Here is a 17,216-nt window from a genome sequence, read left to right as displayed (position 1 = left end):
GGTCACCAATGACCTTCATTTTGCCAAAGCCATCAATCATTTTCTCTTCTTTTTTAAAAAATATTTTTGGCTGGGCGTGGTGGCGCATACATTTATCCTCATTCCAGCACTTGGGAAGCAGAAGTAGGAGGATCACTGTGAGTTCAAGACTAGCCTGAGACTACAGAGTGTGTTCCTGGTTAGCCTGGGCTACGGCGAAACCCTACCTCCAAAAACAAGCAGAAAAAAATTATTTATTTATTTATTTGCAAGCAGAGAGAGTGAGAGGAGAGAAACAGAGAGAGGATGGGTACGCTAGAGCCTCTAAAGCCACTGCCAATGAACTTCAGATACATGTGCCACCTAGTGCATCTGACTTTATATGGGTACTCAGGTCTTTAGGCTTTGTAGGCAAGTATCTTAACTGCTGAACTATTTCACCAGCCCCTAGTTCCCATCATTACCCGTTATTATAACCCCTCCTAGACCTCTTGTCTGGCTCCTAGCTGGGCTGTCCAGCTGCCCCCTTGATGTCTCCTGCTGAGTATTGAATTTGCTTTTCAAACTCCATGTATCTCTTCCCTCTTTATTCCATTTATTAGTTAATAGTAAGTAACTCCACCTTTCCAGTTGAACAAGCTAAAAAAAAAAAAAACAACTGGGCGTGGTGGCACACGCTTTTAATCCCAGCACTTGGGAGGAAGAGGTAGGATTGCCATGAGTTTGAGGCCACCCTAAGACTACATAGTGAATTCCAGGTCAACCTGGGCTAGAGTGAGACCCTACCTCCAAAAACAAAACAAACAAAAACAAAAAGCATCATCTTCAACTCTTCCCTTTCTTTCTCATATCCACTTAGCAAATCCCGCTGGCTTTACCTCCAGGATGGATGTATCCTACCCCATCCAGCTACTTACCACATCCACTGTTGCCTCTCACCTAGGTTTTGCCATGGTTCTATTAAATGGTCCTCCATATTCTGCCCTTGTCCCTTTGCATCTAGCCAATGTACTCGGCACTTCCGGACACCTTACCTGAAAGCTGTTCCCTAAACACTGCATGGCTTACTCCTTTCCTTCCTTTTTTTTTTTTTTTTTTTTTTTTTTTGGTTTTTTGAGGTAGGGTCTCACTAGCCCAGGCTGACCTGGAATTCACTATGGAGTCTCAGGGTGGCCTCGAACTCACAATCCTCCCACCTCTGCCTCCCAAATGCTGGGATTAAAGGCGTGCGCCACCACTCCCGGCTCCTTTTCTTCCTTTAGGTCTTCATTTAGCTCACACAGGCCTTCCCTAATCATTATGCTTATTGTATTTTTGTTTTTAGTTATTTACTTGCATGAGTGTGTGTGTGTATACACATGCCAGTGTCTCTTGCCACTGTAAATGAACACCAGACACTTGTGCTACTTTTCTTTCTTTCTTTTTTTGTTTTGTTTTGAGGCAGGGTTTCACTCTAGCCCAGGCTGACCTTGAATTCACTATGTATTCTTAGGGTACCCTTGGACTCAAGGCTTTCCTCCTACTACCTCTGCCTCCCAAGTGCTGGGATTAAAGGTGTGTGCCACCATGCCCACCTGCTCCCTATTTTGTTCACTACTATGCTCCCAGTACCTAGAACAGTGCCTGGCACTAGTAAATGTTGAACAAATGTTGACAATAAGTAGAAGATTATTTTCACTTTTTTATTGTGTGAAAGACACAATAAATGAACAAGGTTCTTGTCTGATTTTTCTTTGTACAGTGGTTCAGCTTTGTGTTCAATATGGACAGAATGAGGAGGGAATGGTAAGCGAGCTTATTGCCTTCTGCACAAGGACAGGAAAATCTTCCCTTACTTCAGAGATCCTGCACTCTTTTGAGCATGAGGTAAGAACAAAATATAAGGAAACTAATGACACCATTCTGTTTAGTGGGAAGTGTTCAGACAATATGGACTTTGGAGTCTGACCTGGATCCCAGTTCTAGTGTGAGCTTGGGCCCACTACTTAGTACTTCTGAGCCTCAGCTTCTTCTGTCATGAATTTTGATAACCCTTATCTTTGTGATTCTCATAAGAATTAAGTAAGCGAGTAGGGCCAGAGGAATAGCTTAGCAGTTACGGCATTTGCCTGCAAAGTCAAAGGACCCAGGTTTGATTTCCCAGGACCCACATAAGCCAGATGCGCAAGGTTGCGCACGCATCTGGAGTTGGTTTGCAGTGGCTGGAGGCCCTGGCACGCCCATTCTCTATCTGCCTCTTTCTCTCTCTCTCAAATAAATAAAATAAAGAAATGATTTAAAAATAATAATAAGTAAGAGTGGATGTAAAGCACCTAAAACTGCCAGAACTACGTGATAGGTCTTCCCAGACAATTGTTTTTAGAACTGCTGTTTGTGAGTCCAAGTAAGCCTTTATTTTCATTTTGTCATTCTGCTTCTTTTTTTCTTTTTTAAGTTTTTTTTTTGTTGTTGTTCCTTTTTATTTAGTTAGTTGAGAGCAACAGCGGGGGGGGGGGGAGGATTGGCGTGCCAGGGCCTCCAGCCACTGCAAATGAACTCCAGACATATGTGCCCCCTTGTGCATTTGGCTAACGTGGGTCCTGGGGAATTGAGCCTTGAACCAGGGTCCTTAGGCTTCACAGGCAAGCGCTTAACCACTAAGCCATCTCTCCAGCCCTCATTCTGCTACTTAACTCTTACTGTGTAGAGTTTTTTGTTTTGAGACAAGCCCAACAGACTGGCCTTTTTTTTTTTGTTGTTGTTCTTATGAGAGGGAATTGGCATGCCAGGCCTCCAGCCACTGTAATCAAACGCCTGTACCACCTTGTGTTTTTGTGTCATGTTGTGTATTTGGCTTAGGTAAGACCTGGAGAGTTGGACATGGGTTCTTAGGCTTCACAGGCCTTAACCACTAACCCATCTCTCCATCCCTGTATGGAGGTTTTGTACCTTTAAATCTAGTGTATGTATGTGTGTGGTACTAGGGATTGAACTCATGTCAGGCAAGCGTTCTGCCAACTCTTTTTTTTTTTTAAATATATTTATTTATTTAAATGAAAGGAAGAGGCAGATAGAGAATGGGTGTGCCAGGGCATTCAGCCACTGCAAATGAACTCCAGATGCATGTTCTACCTTGTGTATCTGGCTTACATGGGTCCTAAAGAATCGATCCTAGGTCCTTTGGCTTTGCAGGCAAATACCATAACCACTAAGCCATCTCTCCAGCCTTCTGCCAACTCTATACATTTTCAATGTCTTTTATTATCTAAAAGCCATGGCAAATGCCTTCCCTGTTACCAGACTATGAAATAATATATTCACTATTTTTATTCTTCAGGTTCTGAGCAAAAAATTGTCCAAGGCCTGGCACAGCACCTCCAAAGACTGTGGGCATGCAGGAGCTAGAGATATTGTTTCTATACAAGAGCTGTATCCTTCTCTGATGGCAGTTTTGCACATATTTGTCACATATTTGTATTTTATAATTGTCTACAATTTCATGTGTAGTTTTAGGACAATAAAAATTACCTAACATTCGGATTTGTCATTTAATCATCCCTTGCGTTAGGTGGAAGTTAGTGATGTTTTCCTTATCCAAAGTTGTTAGAATTGAAGTGGAGGAAGAAGAGGAGACCCTTCTGAACTCTTATACCACACCCTCTAAGGTGAGTATACAGTATTTTGAGATTGCATTTCGCAGGTAGCATTTTTAAAAATATTATCATTTAAAATATTATCATTTAAGCCGGGCGTGGTGGCTCACGCCTTTAATCCCAGCACTCGGGAGGCAGAGGTAGGAGGATTGCCATGAGTTCAAGGCCACCCTGAGATGACAGAGTTAATTCCAGGTCAGCCTGGACCAGAGTGAGACCCTACCTCGAAAAACCAAAAAAATAAAAATAAATAAAATATTATCATTTAAAAATATTATACATTTGAAGATCCAAGGGAAAAGATCAAAATCTCCCTATCCCCGATTGGGAAAATACTGAGATAATATTAAAGAATATTCAAGCTGGGCATGGTGGCGCACACCTTCAAAGATCACTCTGACTGCTAGCCTGAGACTCCATAGTGAATTCCAGGTCAGCCTGGAGTAGAGCAAGACCCTACCTTAAAAAACAAAACAAAACAAAAAGAATATTCAAAGCCAGGCGTGGTGGTGCAATGTGTTTTTTATCCCAGCACTCAGAGGCAGGCATAAAAAGTGCACAAGCATCTGGTGTTCCATTTGCACTGGCAAGAAATCCTGGTGTGCCCCCAACACACATCCAGATAAATAATAAAAACTTAGCCCTTGACCTAGAGGTTAAGGCGTTTGCCTGCAAAGCCAAAGGACCCAGGTTCTATTCCCCAAGACCTGCGTTAGCCAGATGCACAAGGGGGTGCCCATGTCTGGAATCCGTTTGCAGTGGCTGGAGGCCCTGGCATGCCCATTCTCTCTCCCTCTCTCTCTCTCTCACTCTCTCTTTCTCTCTCCTTCTTTCTCTGTCAAATAAATAGATAAATAAAAATAAATTTAAAAAAACTTAGCTGGGTGTAGTGGTGCACGCCTTTAATCCCAGCACTTGGGAGGCAGAGGTGGGAAGATCACTGTGAGTTTGAGGCCACCTTAAATCAATTTAGTGAATTCCAGGTCAGCCTGAGCTAAAGTGAGACCCTACCTCGAAAAAACAAAAACAACAACAATAAAAATTTTTTAATAAAATAATAAAATAAAATGTTTCTTTTTCTCCACTCGTTAAAAACAAAAAAGCCGGGTGTGGTGGCACATACCTTTAATTCCAGCACTCAGAGGCAGAGGTAGGAAGGTCGCCATGAGCTCGAGGCCACCCTGAGGTGTGCCTCAAAAAACCAAATTTTTTTTAAAAAGTATGTATATGTGTGCATGCGTGCGTGCGTGCGTGCGTGTGTGTGTATGCATGCATCCATATAAAGGCTTCTTCCTTGGGAAAACACCAGATGGTAGATGATGCAGGTGCAGCAGGAGGACCCAGGGGCCCAGGCCTGGGAGGCCTCAGCGGGGTTCGTGGAAACAGAGCCAAAGACAAGGAGTAGGTCCTATCACCAAGCTGGGCCGCCTGGTCAAGGACATGAAGACCAAGTCTCTGAAGGAGATCTCTCTGTTCTCCCTGTCCATCAAGGAGTCTAAGATTACTGACTTCTTGGGCACGTCCCTTGAGGATGAGGTTTTGAAGAGCATGCCAATGCAGAAACAGACTCGCGCTGGCCAGCGGACCAGGTTCAAGGCTTTTGTCACCATTGGGGACTACAGCGGTCATGTTGGCCTGGGTGTTAAGTGCTCTGAGGAGGTAGCCACTGCCATCCAAGGGGCCACTATCTTGCCTAAAATCTCCATTGTGCCTATGTGGCAAGGCTACTGGGGGAACAAGATTGGCAAGTCCCACACAGTCCCCTATAAGGTGACAGGACGCTGTGGCTCTGTGCTGGTGTGCCTTGTCCCTGTCCTCAGGGGCACTGGCGTTGTCTCTGCCCCTGTGCCCAAGAAGTTGCTGATGATGGCTGGTATTGATGCTATACTTCAGCCAGGGGCTGCACTGCTACCCTGGGCAACTTTGCTAAGGCCACTTTTGATGCCATCTCCAAGACCTACAGCTATCTGGCCCCCAACCTCTGGAAAGAATGTGTTCACCTGTTTTCCCTACCAGGAACTCACTGATCATCTTGTGAAAACCCACAGCAGAGTCTCAGTACAGAGGACCCAAGCTCCAGCTGTGGCTACCACATTGGTTTTATTTAATGCAAGAATGAGAGAGACAATTGGCATTCCAGGGCCTCCAGCCATTGCAATTAAATTCTAGATGTGTGTACCCCCTTGTGTGCATGTGCAGCCTTGTACACTTATGTCACTTTGTGCGTCTGGCTTATGTGGGACCTGGAGAGTTGAACATGAGTCCTTAGACTTCGCAGGCAAGCTCCTTAACCACTAAGCCATCTCTCCAGCCCCACATAGGGCTTTTATTCAGAAAGATTAAAGTGAGTTAAGTCTGTTTTTGAAACAGTTTCCAAACCAAGTATAGAGGTACATGTCTGTAATCCCAGCTCTTGGAAGACAGGAAGCAGGAAGATCAGGAGTTCAAGGCCAGTCTCAACTAGTTTCCATTGCAGCTATTTAATAATGAGTTTATTGTTCTTGTTTTTGAGACAGGGTTTCACTTCAAAGTAGGGTTTCACTCTAGCACAGGCTGACCTGAAATTCACTACAAAGTCTCAGGGTGGCTTCAAACTCATGGTGACCCTCCTACCTCTGTCTCCCGAGTGCTGGGATTACAGATGTGTGCTGCCACATCTGGCGACAGATCAGATTTTTGAATTAAATCTTTGTATTTATTTTTGGTTTTTCAAGGTAGGGTGTTGCTCTAGCCCAGGCTGGTGTGTAATTCACAATCTAGGCTCAAGTTGGCCTGGAACTCACAGTGATCCTCCTACCTCTGTCTCCTGAGTGCTGGTATTAAAGGCTTGTGCCGCCATGCCTGGCCCATGCCCAGTTTAATGATTTTTTTGTTTTTTTGAGGTAGGGTCTCACTCTAGCACAGGCTGACTTGGAATTTACTATGTAGTCTCAGGATGGCCTTGAACTCATGTCTATACTACTACCTATGCCTCCCTAATGCTGGGCTTAAAGGCATGCACCATCACGCCCGGCTTTAATGATGGTTTTGAATATCTTTTTTTTCACCTTGCATCCCACAAGCTCTACTAGTTGACAGCTTGGTGGCATGTACTTAAACATGCCACCAGGAGGAGCCCTTGACGTAGGAAAAACTGCAGACTTTTGGTTAGGCTAGAAAAGAATTTTGTCTTTACTGCTATCCTGGGCTTTAGGGAGTGTTAGGTCCTCTGCCTGTGGGTTTGTCCTCCATTCTGAGCTTATCTTTGGATTCTTGTTGATGAGCCAAAGAAAAAGAAACCAGAAGTGACCATCAATGAGGTGTTTGCTAACTCTTCTCCAAGTATGAGCTCAACTATTTTATCTGCCTGGACTTAATCCAAACTTTAATTTGGAAAATGTGTGTGGTTGTCTTGGCCAAAAGACTGTAACTTGGTCCCATCTCTTCTCAGGGAAGTGTTTGCACACAGGTCAGAACTATGCATTACACAATCCAGATCCATTCTAAAAGCAAAGAGGTGGGGACAGAATGTGTGTGTGTGTGTAAAAGATTTGACAGGACAGACTGCCCACCTGGCAACTGTTGTTTGCATATTTTTTCATACTTACCTTTAAATGTGGACAGAATCCTGGTGAGTATTGGATTGCAATTGAAGATATTGGTGGGATTGTATGTGGACAGTAAGCCCCTATCCTACCTCATGCCCTTCACTTGGGCACCATTACCATCTTCTAAGGAACTATGCAGAATTATACACTTAATTAGCCACTTGAAGCTATAGTTATTAGGATTTTGTTTTCCTTTTTGTTTGCTAGGGTCCTCAGAAGCGAGCTATTAGCACCCCAGAAACCCCCCTGACAAAAAGGAGTGTAGCTGCTCGTAGCCCACATCAGCTTCTCTCACCATCAAGTTTCTCTCCAAGGTATGTATCATGACTGACATAAGTGCCAAAACGCGGGCCTCTCCTTTCTCTGCTAATGAGGCCAGCTACAGAGTACTTATTAACTGCCAGAGGCCATGACCATCTATCTCAGAAAGCCTGAGTCTCTTTGCCTTTCCAGTTTTCCTTTGTGGAAAATTACTGTTTCTTACAGTAATTAAAGAAACCCACTTTCCACCTACTTTTCTAGGGCTCGTTTTCTAGATCAGGAACTGATATCTCCCATTGAAAACAACCTGTCTATTCAGAAGCCCAGGCATCTGACGTGTCTTGCCAGTCAGAGCAAATAAACTTTTCATCTGCTTCTGTTGGTTTGTGTTTTGTTGGGTTTCTTTCTTCTTTATGTAATCTAGAGTATTTATTTTAAAAAAGGAAAAGCACACATCTTTGTTCATAATGTTGCATAACCTGTTTATAGTTCCTCACTCAGGTTACAGCTAGTTCCTGAGTTTTCTTGACACCGTGAATCTACACCAACTTAATTGATATTTTATCCTGGCTTCCACCACTGCGTGTAAATCCACAGAGATCATGTGTGATTTTTTTGAAAATCCATAAATGACAAGTTTCATGTGAGAATCCCACAGATAGAGTTGCTGAGTTGAAGACAATACAAGGCTGTCACATCAGGATGAGGCTCAGGAGCAGTGATGTTAACTGCTGAGGGAAATGCCAACCCCAGGACTCACTGCCTCTGCTTTGGATCACTCTAGACTAACCAAAGTTTAGGTTTAGAAAGGCAGTGACAGAAGCTCTGCGGTATTCACAATGAGTGCTCAATGGATCTTAAGGAGAGTTGGGCTTTTGCTGTAGTTCCACTATGCTTAGGAGAGATGTCAAGCTGCTTTGCAAAATGAGCATTTCAGACTTACACAGGCATCGTTGAGATCTCACAGATAGTAGATGTGTAGAATCAGTCAGGAGTTAGACTGTCTCAGCCTGCAACCTTTGAAACCTGTAGACGTATTTACAGCTGTTAGTGTCTGCTGGCACTAAAGGGGCCCTTGTGATGGGTATTCCTTGGAGCTTCACACGACAGGGCTTGGAGAAGCCAGTGATACACTACCTCGTCATGTTTTAATATACACTAATAAAGCTGACATCAGAAACTGGTTTTGAAGGTGCAGGCTTCACTGGAGGTACAGACAATTAGTTGGGCTCATTTTCTGTAGCTTCTGTCTGGAATGAAGGAATAATGGCACCAAGTGCAATGGTGCTCCATGTGAAACTAGTTCCTGCAGTTTCAGTGCATTAAATGAAGTGTGATTATAGGCCTTTGAATGTGGTGTTCATAACCAAGGGACTAGAAGCATCTGAGCAGATCAGCAACATCCATGTGTTCTTGGAAGTGTGGTTTACTAGTCAGGGTGTGAGAGCAGAAGGACATGTCAGAGAAGCTAACTTCATTATGTCATTGTTTCTACCTTGAACTCTTATTTTGAGTTTCCTTGTTCATTTGGCTTTTTGTTTGTTTGTTTTGTCTTGTTTTTTGAGGTAGGGTCTCATTCTAGCCCAGGCTGACCTGGAATTCGCTATGTAGTCTCAGGGTGGCCTTGAGCTCATGGCGATCCTCCTACCTCTGCCTCCCAGATGCTGGGATTAAAGGCGTGCGCCACCATACCCGGCTCATTTGGCTTTTTGAGGCAGGGTCTCATGTAGTCCAGCTAGTCTCAAACTCACTTGTAACCAAGGATGGCTTTGAACTTCTGATCTCCTGCCTCTACCTCCTGGATGTTAGGGTTACAGGCATGTGCCATCTTGGCAGGTTCAAACCGTACTGTGAATTTTTATATGTGCTCAGTGACATTTGATTTACCCACAGTTCCAGCTCTAATGATAGCCCAATAAATGCTGATGAGTCATAAAAAAGAAAAGAAAATAATTGAAATTTCCTTTTAGATCATTCAGAGTTTGGTTTTTGTTTTGCTTTATTTCATTTATTTTTCTTTTTTTGTGGAGGAGGCTTTATTTAGATTTAATACTAGAAGAACAACAACATTTTTTAAAGTATGTTTCTGCCTTTAAACTTCTCTACACACTTCTGGTATTCTTCCTGGCCTGTTATTCCTCAGCCTCTCATTCCTGAAATTCCTAAAAGGTCCAAGTATGTCCAATCCCATTACACCGATTAGATCTATTAAAGCCTGCTTGATTGTAGCCTTACTTTTCTTCCTCTGTCCCTTTACCTATGAACACAATAATATTAGTATGTTATGCTTCCAATCAGAGCTACTCCTTCCCAGAAATACAACTCCAGAAATAATCGTGGAGAAGTGGTGACCACATTTGGCTTCGCAGAGGGGGTGTCTTGGTCTGGGAAAGGAGGGTCTGGACACATCAGCCTGAAGGTCATCGGCGATCCTGAACCACTAACTGGGAGCTACAAATCCATGTTTCAGAAGCTCCCAGATATTCGAGAAGGTGATTGTTTTTCTCTTTGAAAATCCTGATGTATGTAAAAGCCCGTGGAAGGCTATAGAGAAGTAACAAAGTCTCGCCTAGGCAGTAGAACAACCAGGTTGCCTTTGAATGCAGAAGTTGGTAGATGACCTCATGGGTGCTCTTTTAGTGGAGGGGAGGGAGTTTGGGTGATGCTGTATGTTTTTTTGAGGTAGGGTCTCGCTCTAGCCCAGGCTGACCTAGAAGAATTACTCACCATGTAGTCTCAGGATGGCTTTGAACTCAGTGATCCTACTACCTCTGCCTCCCCAGTGTTGGGATTGAAGTTAAAGGTGCCTGCCACCACACTTGGCACTGCATGTAATTCTCCCAAATCCTGTCACTGTACTGAAGTAAAGAACATATAACCATTCCTAGTAACAAAATTTTAAACTCATTTAGGAGTTCACCTTACAGCTTTTTCCTTGGAAGCCCTTTCCAAATTACCCTTGACTTCCCTGAAACTTCAGTAGCAACCCAAGAAAAGGGAAAACTGGGATGGGGTGGGATTCATGCTGGTGCTCTGGGACCATGTCATGTGGTCTACAGCCAAATGCAAAGCCAGATTTGGAATCACATCAGAAAATCTACTAGGGCCTTATTTTAAACTGGCCGCATGTCCAGGTACCTCCCTGCTCCTATAAAATGACTATAATGTTTTACAGTGTGCTGTTTTCTCTTATTGGCAAGCGAAAAGTCTTAAAAACGCCACTTTTTCACCTTTGGAATTATAGTTCTGACCTGTAAGATAGAAGAGCTTGGCAGTGAACTCAAGGAGCATTACAAGATTGAGTCTTTCACTCCTCTTCTAGTCCCAGCACAGGTAAGAGTTGTTTTAGTCTTACTAATTGCTACCACTCCCCACCACCCGTCCAAGGTAGGGTCTTGCCCTAGCCCAGGCTGACCTGGAACTCACTATGTTGTGTCAGGGTTACCTAGAATTCACAGTAATCCTCCTACCTCTGCTTCCTGAGTGCTGGGTATGAAGGCATTAGCCACAATACCAGGTTTGCTACCACATTTTATTTTTTTATTTTTTTTATTTTTTGGTTTTTCGAGGTAGGGTCTCACTCTAGCCCAGGCTGACCTGGAATTCACTATGGAGTCTCAGGTTGGCCTTGAACTCACGGCGATCCTCCTACCTCTGCCTCCCAAATGCTGGGATTAAAGGCGTGCGCCACCACGCCCGGCTGCTACCACTTTTTTTTTTTTTAATTTATTTGAGAGCGACAGACAGAGAGAGAAAGACAGGTAGAGGGAGAGAGAGAGAATGGGCGTGCCAGGGCTTCCAGCCACTGCAAACGAACTCCAGATGCGTGCGCCCCCTTGTGCATCTGGCTAACGTGGGACCTGGGGAACTGAGCCTCGAACCGGGGTCCTTAGGCTTCACAGGCAAGCGCTTAACCGCTAAGCCATCTCTCCAGCCCTGCTACCACATTTTTTTTTTTAATTTGAGAGCAACAGACACAGAGAAAGACAGATAGAGGGAGAGAGAGAGAATGGGCGCGCCAGGGCTTCCAGCCTCTGCAAACGAACTCCAGATGCGTGCGCCCCCTTGTGCATCTGGCTAACATGGGACCTGGGGAACTGAGCCTCGAACCGGGGTCCTTAGGCTTCACAGGCAAGCACTTAACCGCTAAGCCATCTCTCCAGCCCTGCTACCACATTTTTAAGATATTGGTGAAGAGGTCCTTTTCCACACACCAGCATCCTAGTTAGGACACCTGTCTTGGTTGGCTTTGATAAGACAAGGCCTTCTGAAAAAAGACAGTTGCTTACTGGCTGAGTCACCAGAGTTCTTTTCTTCCTACATGCATTAGGGTTTTGCACTTAAGAAAAGATTGAAGGCCTTGTTCTCCTTAGTGGTGGGACAAGTTGTTATTTGGAGAGTCCCCACAGGTAGAAGCATTCAGGTGTCTGAGATGAGGTCTGCATCAGGGATGGGAATTCTAGTCTTCTTACCTAGACAATGACTCCTATAAGTTCAATTTCTATCATTGTATATCAATGACTACAAATGATACCATTTTTTAAATATTTTTTTAAATATCTTATTTTTTTAATCCAGGTGTGGTGGTGCACGTCTTTAATCCCAGCACTAGGGAGGCAGAGGTAGGAGGATCACAGTGAGTATAAGGCCACACGGAGACTACATAGTAAATTCTAGGCCAGCCTGGGCTAGAGTAAGACCCTATCTCGACAAAAACAAATTATATATATATATATATATATATATATATATATATGTTGTTTATTTATTCTTATTTATTTGAGAGCGGCAGAGAGAGAAAGTGGGAATACCAGGGCCTCCAGCCACTGCAAATGAACTCTAGATGCGTGCGCCCCTTTGTGCATCTGGCTTATGTGGGACCTAGGGAATCGAGCCTCCAACAGGGGTCCTTAGGCTTCACAAGCAAGCACTTAACCACTAAGCCATCTCTCCAGCCCTATATTTTTTAAAATATTTTATTTTATTTATTTATTAGACAGGGAATGGGTGTGCCAAGAACTCTAAGCACTACAAACAGACTCCAGACACATGTGCCACCATGTGCATCTGGTTTACCTGGGTACTGGGAAATCAAACCTGGGTCCTTAGGCTTTATAGGCAAGTGCCTTAGCCACTAAGCCATCACTCCAGCCCAGATGACACCTTTATATCATGCTTTAATTTTGGTGCTTTCTCTCAGACATGTTATAATCTAAGGTGAAGTGTGTTGTATAAAGTTCTTTAAGGGGGCTGGAGAGATGGCTTAGCGGTTAAGCGCTTGCCTGTGAAGCCTAAGGACCCCGGTTCGAGGCTCGGTTCCCCAGGTCCCACGTTAGCCAGATGCACAAGGGGGCGCACGCGTCTGGAGTTCGTTTGCAGAGGCTGGAAGCCCTGGCGCGCCCATTCTCTCTCTCTCCCTCTATCTGTCTTTCTCTCTGTGTCTGTTGCTCTCAAATAAAAAATAAGTAAATAAATAAAATTTAAAAAAAAAAAAAAGTTCTTTAAGGGAGCTGGAGAAATGGCTTGCCTGTGAAGTCTGAGGACCCAGGTTCAGTTCCCCAGTATCCACATATAAAGCCAGATGTACAAGGTGATGCATGCATCTGGAGTTATTTGCTGTGGCCCTGGTACAATCATTCTCTCTGTCTATCTGCCTCTTTCTCTCTCTCTAATAAATACTTTTTTGTTGTTGTTTTGTTTTTCGAAGTAGGGTCTCACTGTAGCTCAGGGTGGCCTCGAACTCATGGCAGTCCTCCTGCTGTGCCTCCCAAGTGCTTGGATTAAAGGTGTGCACCACCACACCCAGCAAATAATTTTTTAAATTAATTTATTTGTAAACAGAAAGACAGAGAATGAGCTGGGCCTGGTGGTGCCCACATCAGCCTGGGACAAGAGTGAGACCCCTACCTTGAAAAACCAAAAGAAAAAAAAAGAAAGAAAGACAGAATGAGAATGGGTACACCAGGGCCTCTTGCCATTGCAAACAAACACTAGACACATGCACCACCTTGTGCATTTGGCTCTACATGGGTACTAGAGAATCAAACCCAGTCCTTCAGGCTTTGCAAGCAAGTGCCTTTAACCGCTGAGCCATCTTCTCGGCGCCAGGAAAAGAAATATGGAAACTGTCCTATAGGAAGTTTTGGAAAAGCTGGGAGGAAGTCTGGGGGTTGGGCAGGGACATATAATCCTGTGAGAAAGATTAGATTTCCTCTGTTTGCTCCAAATGTGGAAACAAGACAAAGGAAGCCACAGGGAGAGCAGTTTCAGCTAAATCCGAATGATTTCTTGTTAAGAGGCAGTATGATGCAGGGTGTGGCACCCCAACACTCAGGAGGGTCAAGAGTTCAAGGCCTGGTTGGGGAGGTAGCTATCTTAGTAAAAAGCATAAACATGAGGACCTGAGTTTAGGTCCCCAGCACCCATTTAAAAGGCACATACCTGTAATCCTAGTACTGTGAAGGCAGAGACGGAAGATCCTAAGGCTTGCTGAATTCATGAGCTCCAGGTTCGGTGAGAGACCCTATAAAAAAATTAGGTGGGAAAGTGGTTGAAGATGGTACCTAATATGTCAGGCCCTGGCCCCCACAAGCAAGTGCACAGGCACACATGCATATGCACCACATGCATGTACATATGCAAAAAGAGACTTCAAGGTCAGCTTGGATTATGTAGTGAGAACCAGGGATGGGGATGGAGGTTGGAGGGGGAGGGTGCAGAGACTAAGTGATATTAGTATTATGGTATGTTGCTAAGGTATGGCTCTGGAGCCAAACTTTACCTATCTTTTTGACTTTGATTAAATTATCTATCTCTCTGTTGCTCATTACTGGGTATAAGGATTAATTGAGTTAATACATGTCAGCTCTTAGAACAGTGTGTGTGTGGTAGGCTCAATAAAAATGAGCTATAGCCAGGCATGGTGGCACATGCCTTTAACCTCAGCACTCGAGATGCAGAGGTAGGAGGGCTGCAGTGAGTTTGAGGCCACCCTGAGACTACATAGTGAATTCCAGGTCAGCCTGAGCTAGTGTGACACCCTACCTTGAAAAACAAAACAAAACAACAACAAAAAATAAGTGAGCTACAGTTATCCAAGGATGCTATGGGCTGCAGGGGTTGGAAATTCCCAGTGGTTAGAAATGCTTGCATGGTGGTGGGTAGTAAACTAGATGCCTGGTAAGAGTTCTTTCACCCCTGGCCTAAGAGGGGATGGTGATGCTATGATTACCTCCAAAAAAAAGGGGTTTTTTTTTGTTGTTTTTTTGTTTTTTGTTTGTTTTACTTGAGGTAGTCTCACATTAGCTCGGGCTGACCTGGAACTCACTCTGTTAGCCCCAGGCTGACTGCCAACTCAGGGCAGTCCTCCTACCTCAGCTCCTGAGAGCTGGGATTAAAGGTGAGTGCCACTATACCCAGCTAAAAGTATTTATTATTTGGGGTTTGTCTTCCTGTTCACTCTGTTGACTTGTGATGCTATGCCCTGTCCCAGAGACTTACCATTCTTCCTTTGTTAGGAGCCTGTCATCCTGCTGGGCCAGATTGGCTGTGACAGCAATGGGAAGCTGAACAGCAAGTCAGTGATTCTTGAGGGAGACCGAGAACATTCCTCAGGTGCTCAAATTCCAGTGGATTTGTCTGAGCTCAAGGAATATTCTCTCTTTCCTGGACAGGTGAGATTGGAAGAACCTGTACTGGGATTCTGTTTATGAGTGGTATGCCATTGGCAGCTGCTTCTTGATTCCATTTTTTAAAAATATTTTATTTATTTATTTATTTGAGAGAGAGAGAGGGAGGCAGATAGAGGGAATGGTTGTGCCAGGGCCTTTAGCCATTGCAACCAAACTGCAGACATATGCACTCCCTTGTGCATCTGGCTTACATAGTCCTGGGAAATTGAACCAGGGTCCTTGGGCTCACAGGCAAACACCTTAACTGCTAAGCCATTTAACCAGCTGTGTGTTTGTGTGTGTGTGTGTAATCTTATTTTTACAATTTTTTATTGACAATAACCATCATTGTAAACAGTATCCCATGGTAATTCCCTCCCTCCCCCCACTTTCCCCTTTGAAACTGTACTCTCCATCATATCCCCTCCCCCTCTCAATCAGTCTCTTTTATTTCTGCTATTTAATAAACTTCATGTTAAATTTTCAGTTAACATAAAATAGGATAAAAATGAGTCAAATTAATGTAGCTTATCTTTTTTTAATATAGTAGAAATATACTACTACTCAACCTCTACTGTAAGGTTGGCAGCCCTGAGAACTCCTTTTTTTTTTTTTTTTTTTTTTTTTTTGGCTTTTCAAGGTAGGGTCTCACTCTGGCCCAGGCTGACCTGGAATTCACTATGTAGTCTCAGGGTGGCCTCAAACTCAGGTGATCCTCCTACCTCTGCCTCCTGAGTGCTGGGATTAAAGACATGCGCCACCATGCCCGGCAGAGAACTCCTTTTTTTTGTGTGTGTAGCATGTTATGGTTGTATTCTCTCTTTTATTTTGATGCCATCATCTTTTCCTCCTATTGTGATGGTCTTGTGTTAGTAGTGCCAGGCACTGTGAGGTCATGGATATCCAGGCCATTTTGTGTCTGGAGGAGCATGTTGTAAGGAGTCCTACCCTTCCATTGGCTCTTATATTCTTTCTGCCACCTCTTCCACAATGGACTCTGAGCCTTGGTAGGTGGATAGAGATATTTCACTTGTGAGCACTCCTCTGTCACTTCTTCTCAGCACTATGGTGCCTTCTGAATCATCCCAAGGTCACTACCATCTGAAAAGAGAAGCTTCTCTAACCAAAAGTAAGAGTAGCATTAATATATGGGTATGAACATTAAGAGAAGGGCTTATTGGGCAGTTTGGTGAGCATAGTATATACATTTAGCCAGACATTAGACCAACAGACATTATACCCCTAAGGCTCATGACTACCACTATTGTACGTTTTCAATATCAGGAATGTATTCTCTTCCATGGAGCAGGCCTCCAGTCCAATTAGAAAGCAGATGGTTTCCCCATAATAGACATGCCACTATTGCACCTATTGGCTCCTTTTGTCTGGCTGGCCAAATTTAAGGCTTTCAGTGTTCGCTGTTGAGTATCGTCACTGGTGATTTCTCTCACATTGAACTGCATGGAGCATGGCTTTTTCCAGCTTCCTGTCATCTGGTCTATATGGAGGAGGTTTTCAGCTCAGCTCCAGTAGGATTTCTCGATGACCTTGCAGCCCAAGTATGTGGAGTGTTCGGCAATGGCCTGTAATGTTTTGGGGGTATCAGGGACCTCCCTGGCCAACAACTCACTGGAAGGTATTCCATCCTTGGCACTGAAAATTCTCTAATAACAATATAGATCCTGAGTGTACCATTGTCCAAAAAAGGTTTCCATGTGACTTATTTATATCCTCTTAGATTTTTTAAAAAATAGTTTTTTTAATTATTTTGTTTTTTTGAGGTAGGGTCTCACTCTAGCCCTGGCTGACCTGGAATGTAGTTTCAGGGTGGCTTCCAACTTGCAGCAATCCTCCTACCTCTGCCTCCTGAGTGCTGGGATTAAATGCGTGCACCACCACGCCTGGCTTTATTTATTTATTTATTTATTTGACAGAGGAAAGGGAGAACGAGAGAGAATGGGCGCACCAGGACCTCCAGTCACTGCAAACTCCAGATGCATGTGCCCCCTTGTGCATCTGGCTAACATGGGTCCTGGGGAATCGAACCTGGGTCCTTTGGCTTTGCAGGCAAATGCCTTAACTGCTAA

General features: G+C 44.0%; 1 protein-coding gene and 1 pseudogene across 2 annotated transcripts in view; one reads left to right on the top strand and one right to left on the bottom strand.

The window, feature by feature from the left end:
- Pola2 (DNA polymerase alpha 2, accessory subunit) overlaps nt 1–17,216 on the top strand; it is a 42,888-nt gene that overhangs the window by 3,749 nt on the left and 21,923 nt on the right. Inside the window, exons 2-8 of one of the 2 annotated variants that reach the window (XM_004656660.3) lie at nt 1,721–1,845; nt 3,296–3,387; nt 3,566–3,623; nt 7,406–7,512; nt 9,758–9,951; nt 10,704–10,792; nt 14,977–15,132. In XM_004656660.3, coding sequence (XP_004656717.1) covers nt 1,721–1,845; nt 3,296–3,387; nt 3,566–3,623; nt 7,406–7,512; nt 9,758–9,951; nt 10,704–10,792; nt 14,977–15,132 — 821 coding nt within the window. The remainder of the gene's footprint in view (nt 1–1,720; nt 1,846–3,295; nt 3,388–3,565; nt 3,624–7,405; nt 7,513–9,757; nt 9,952–10,703; nt 10,793–14,976; nt 15,133–17,216) is intronic. The other variant, XM_045141486.1, reaches the window with a different exon arrangement.
- LOC123457965 lies at nt 15,669–15,770 on the bottom strand (annotated as a pseudogene).

The sequence above is a fragment of the Jaculus jaculus genome, chromosome 1 (genome assembly GCF_020740685.1).
Source record: "Jaculus jaculus isolate mJacJac1 chromosome 1, mJacJac1.mat.Y.cur, whole genome shotgun sequence".
Classification (NCBI taxonomy): Eukaryota; Metazoa; Chordata; class Mammalia; order Rodentia; family Dipodidae; genus Jaculus; species Jaculus jaculus.
Note: the sequence above shows the minus strand (reverse complement) of the source record. Positions and strands in the feature narration are given on the sequence as shown.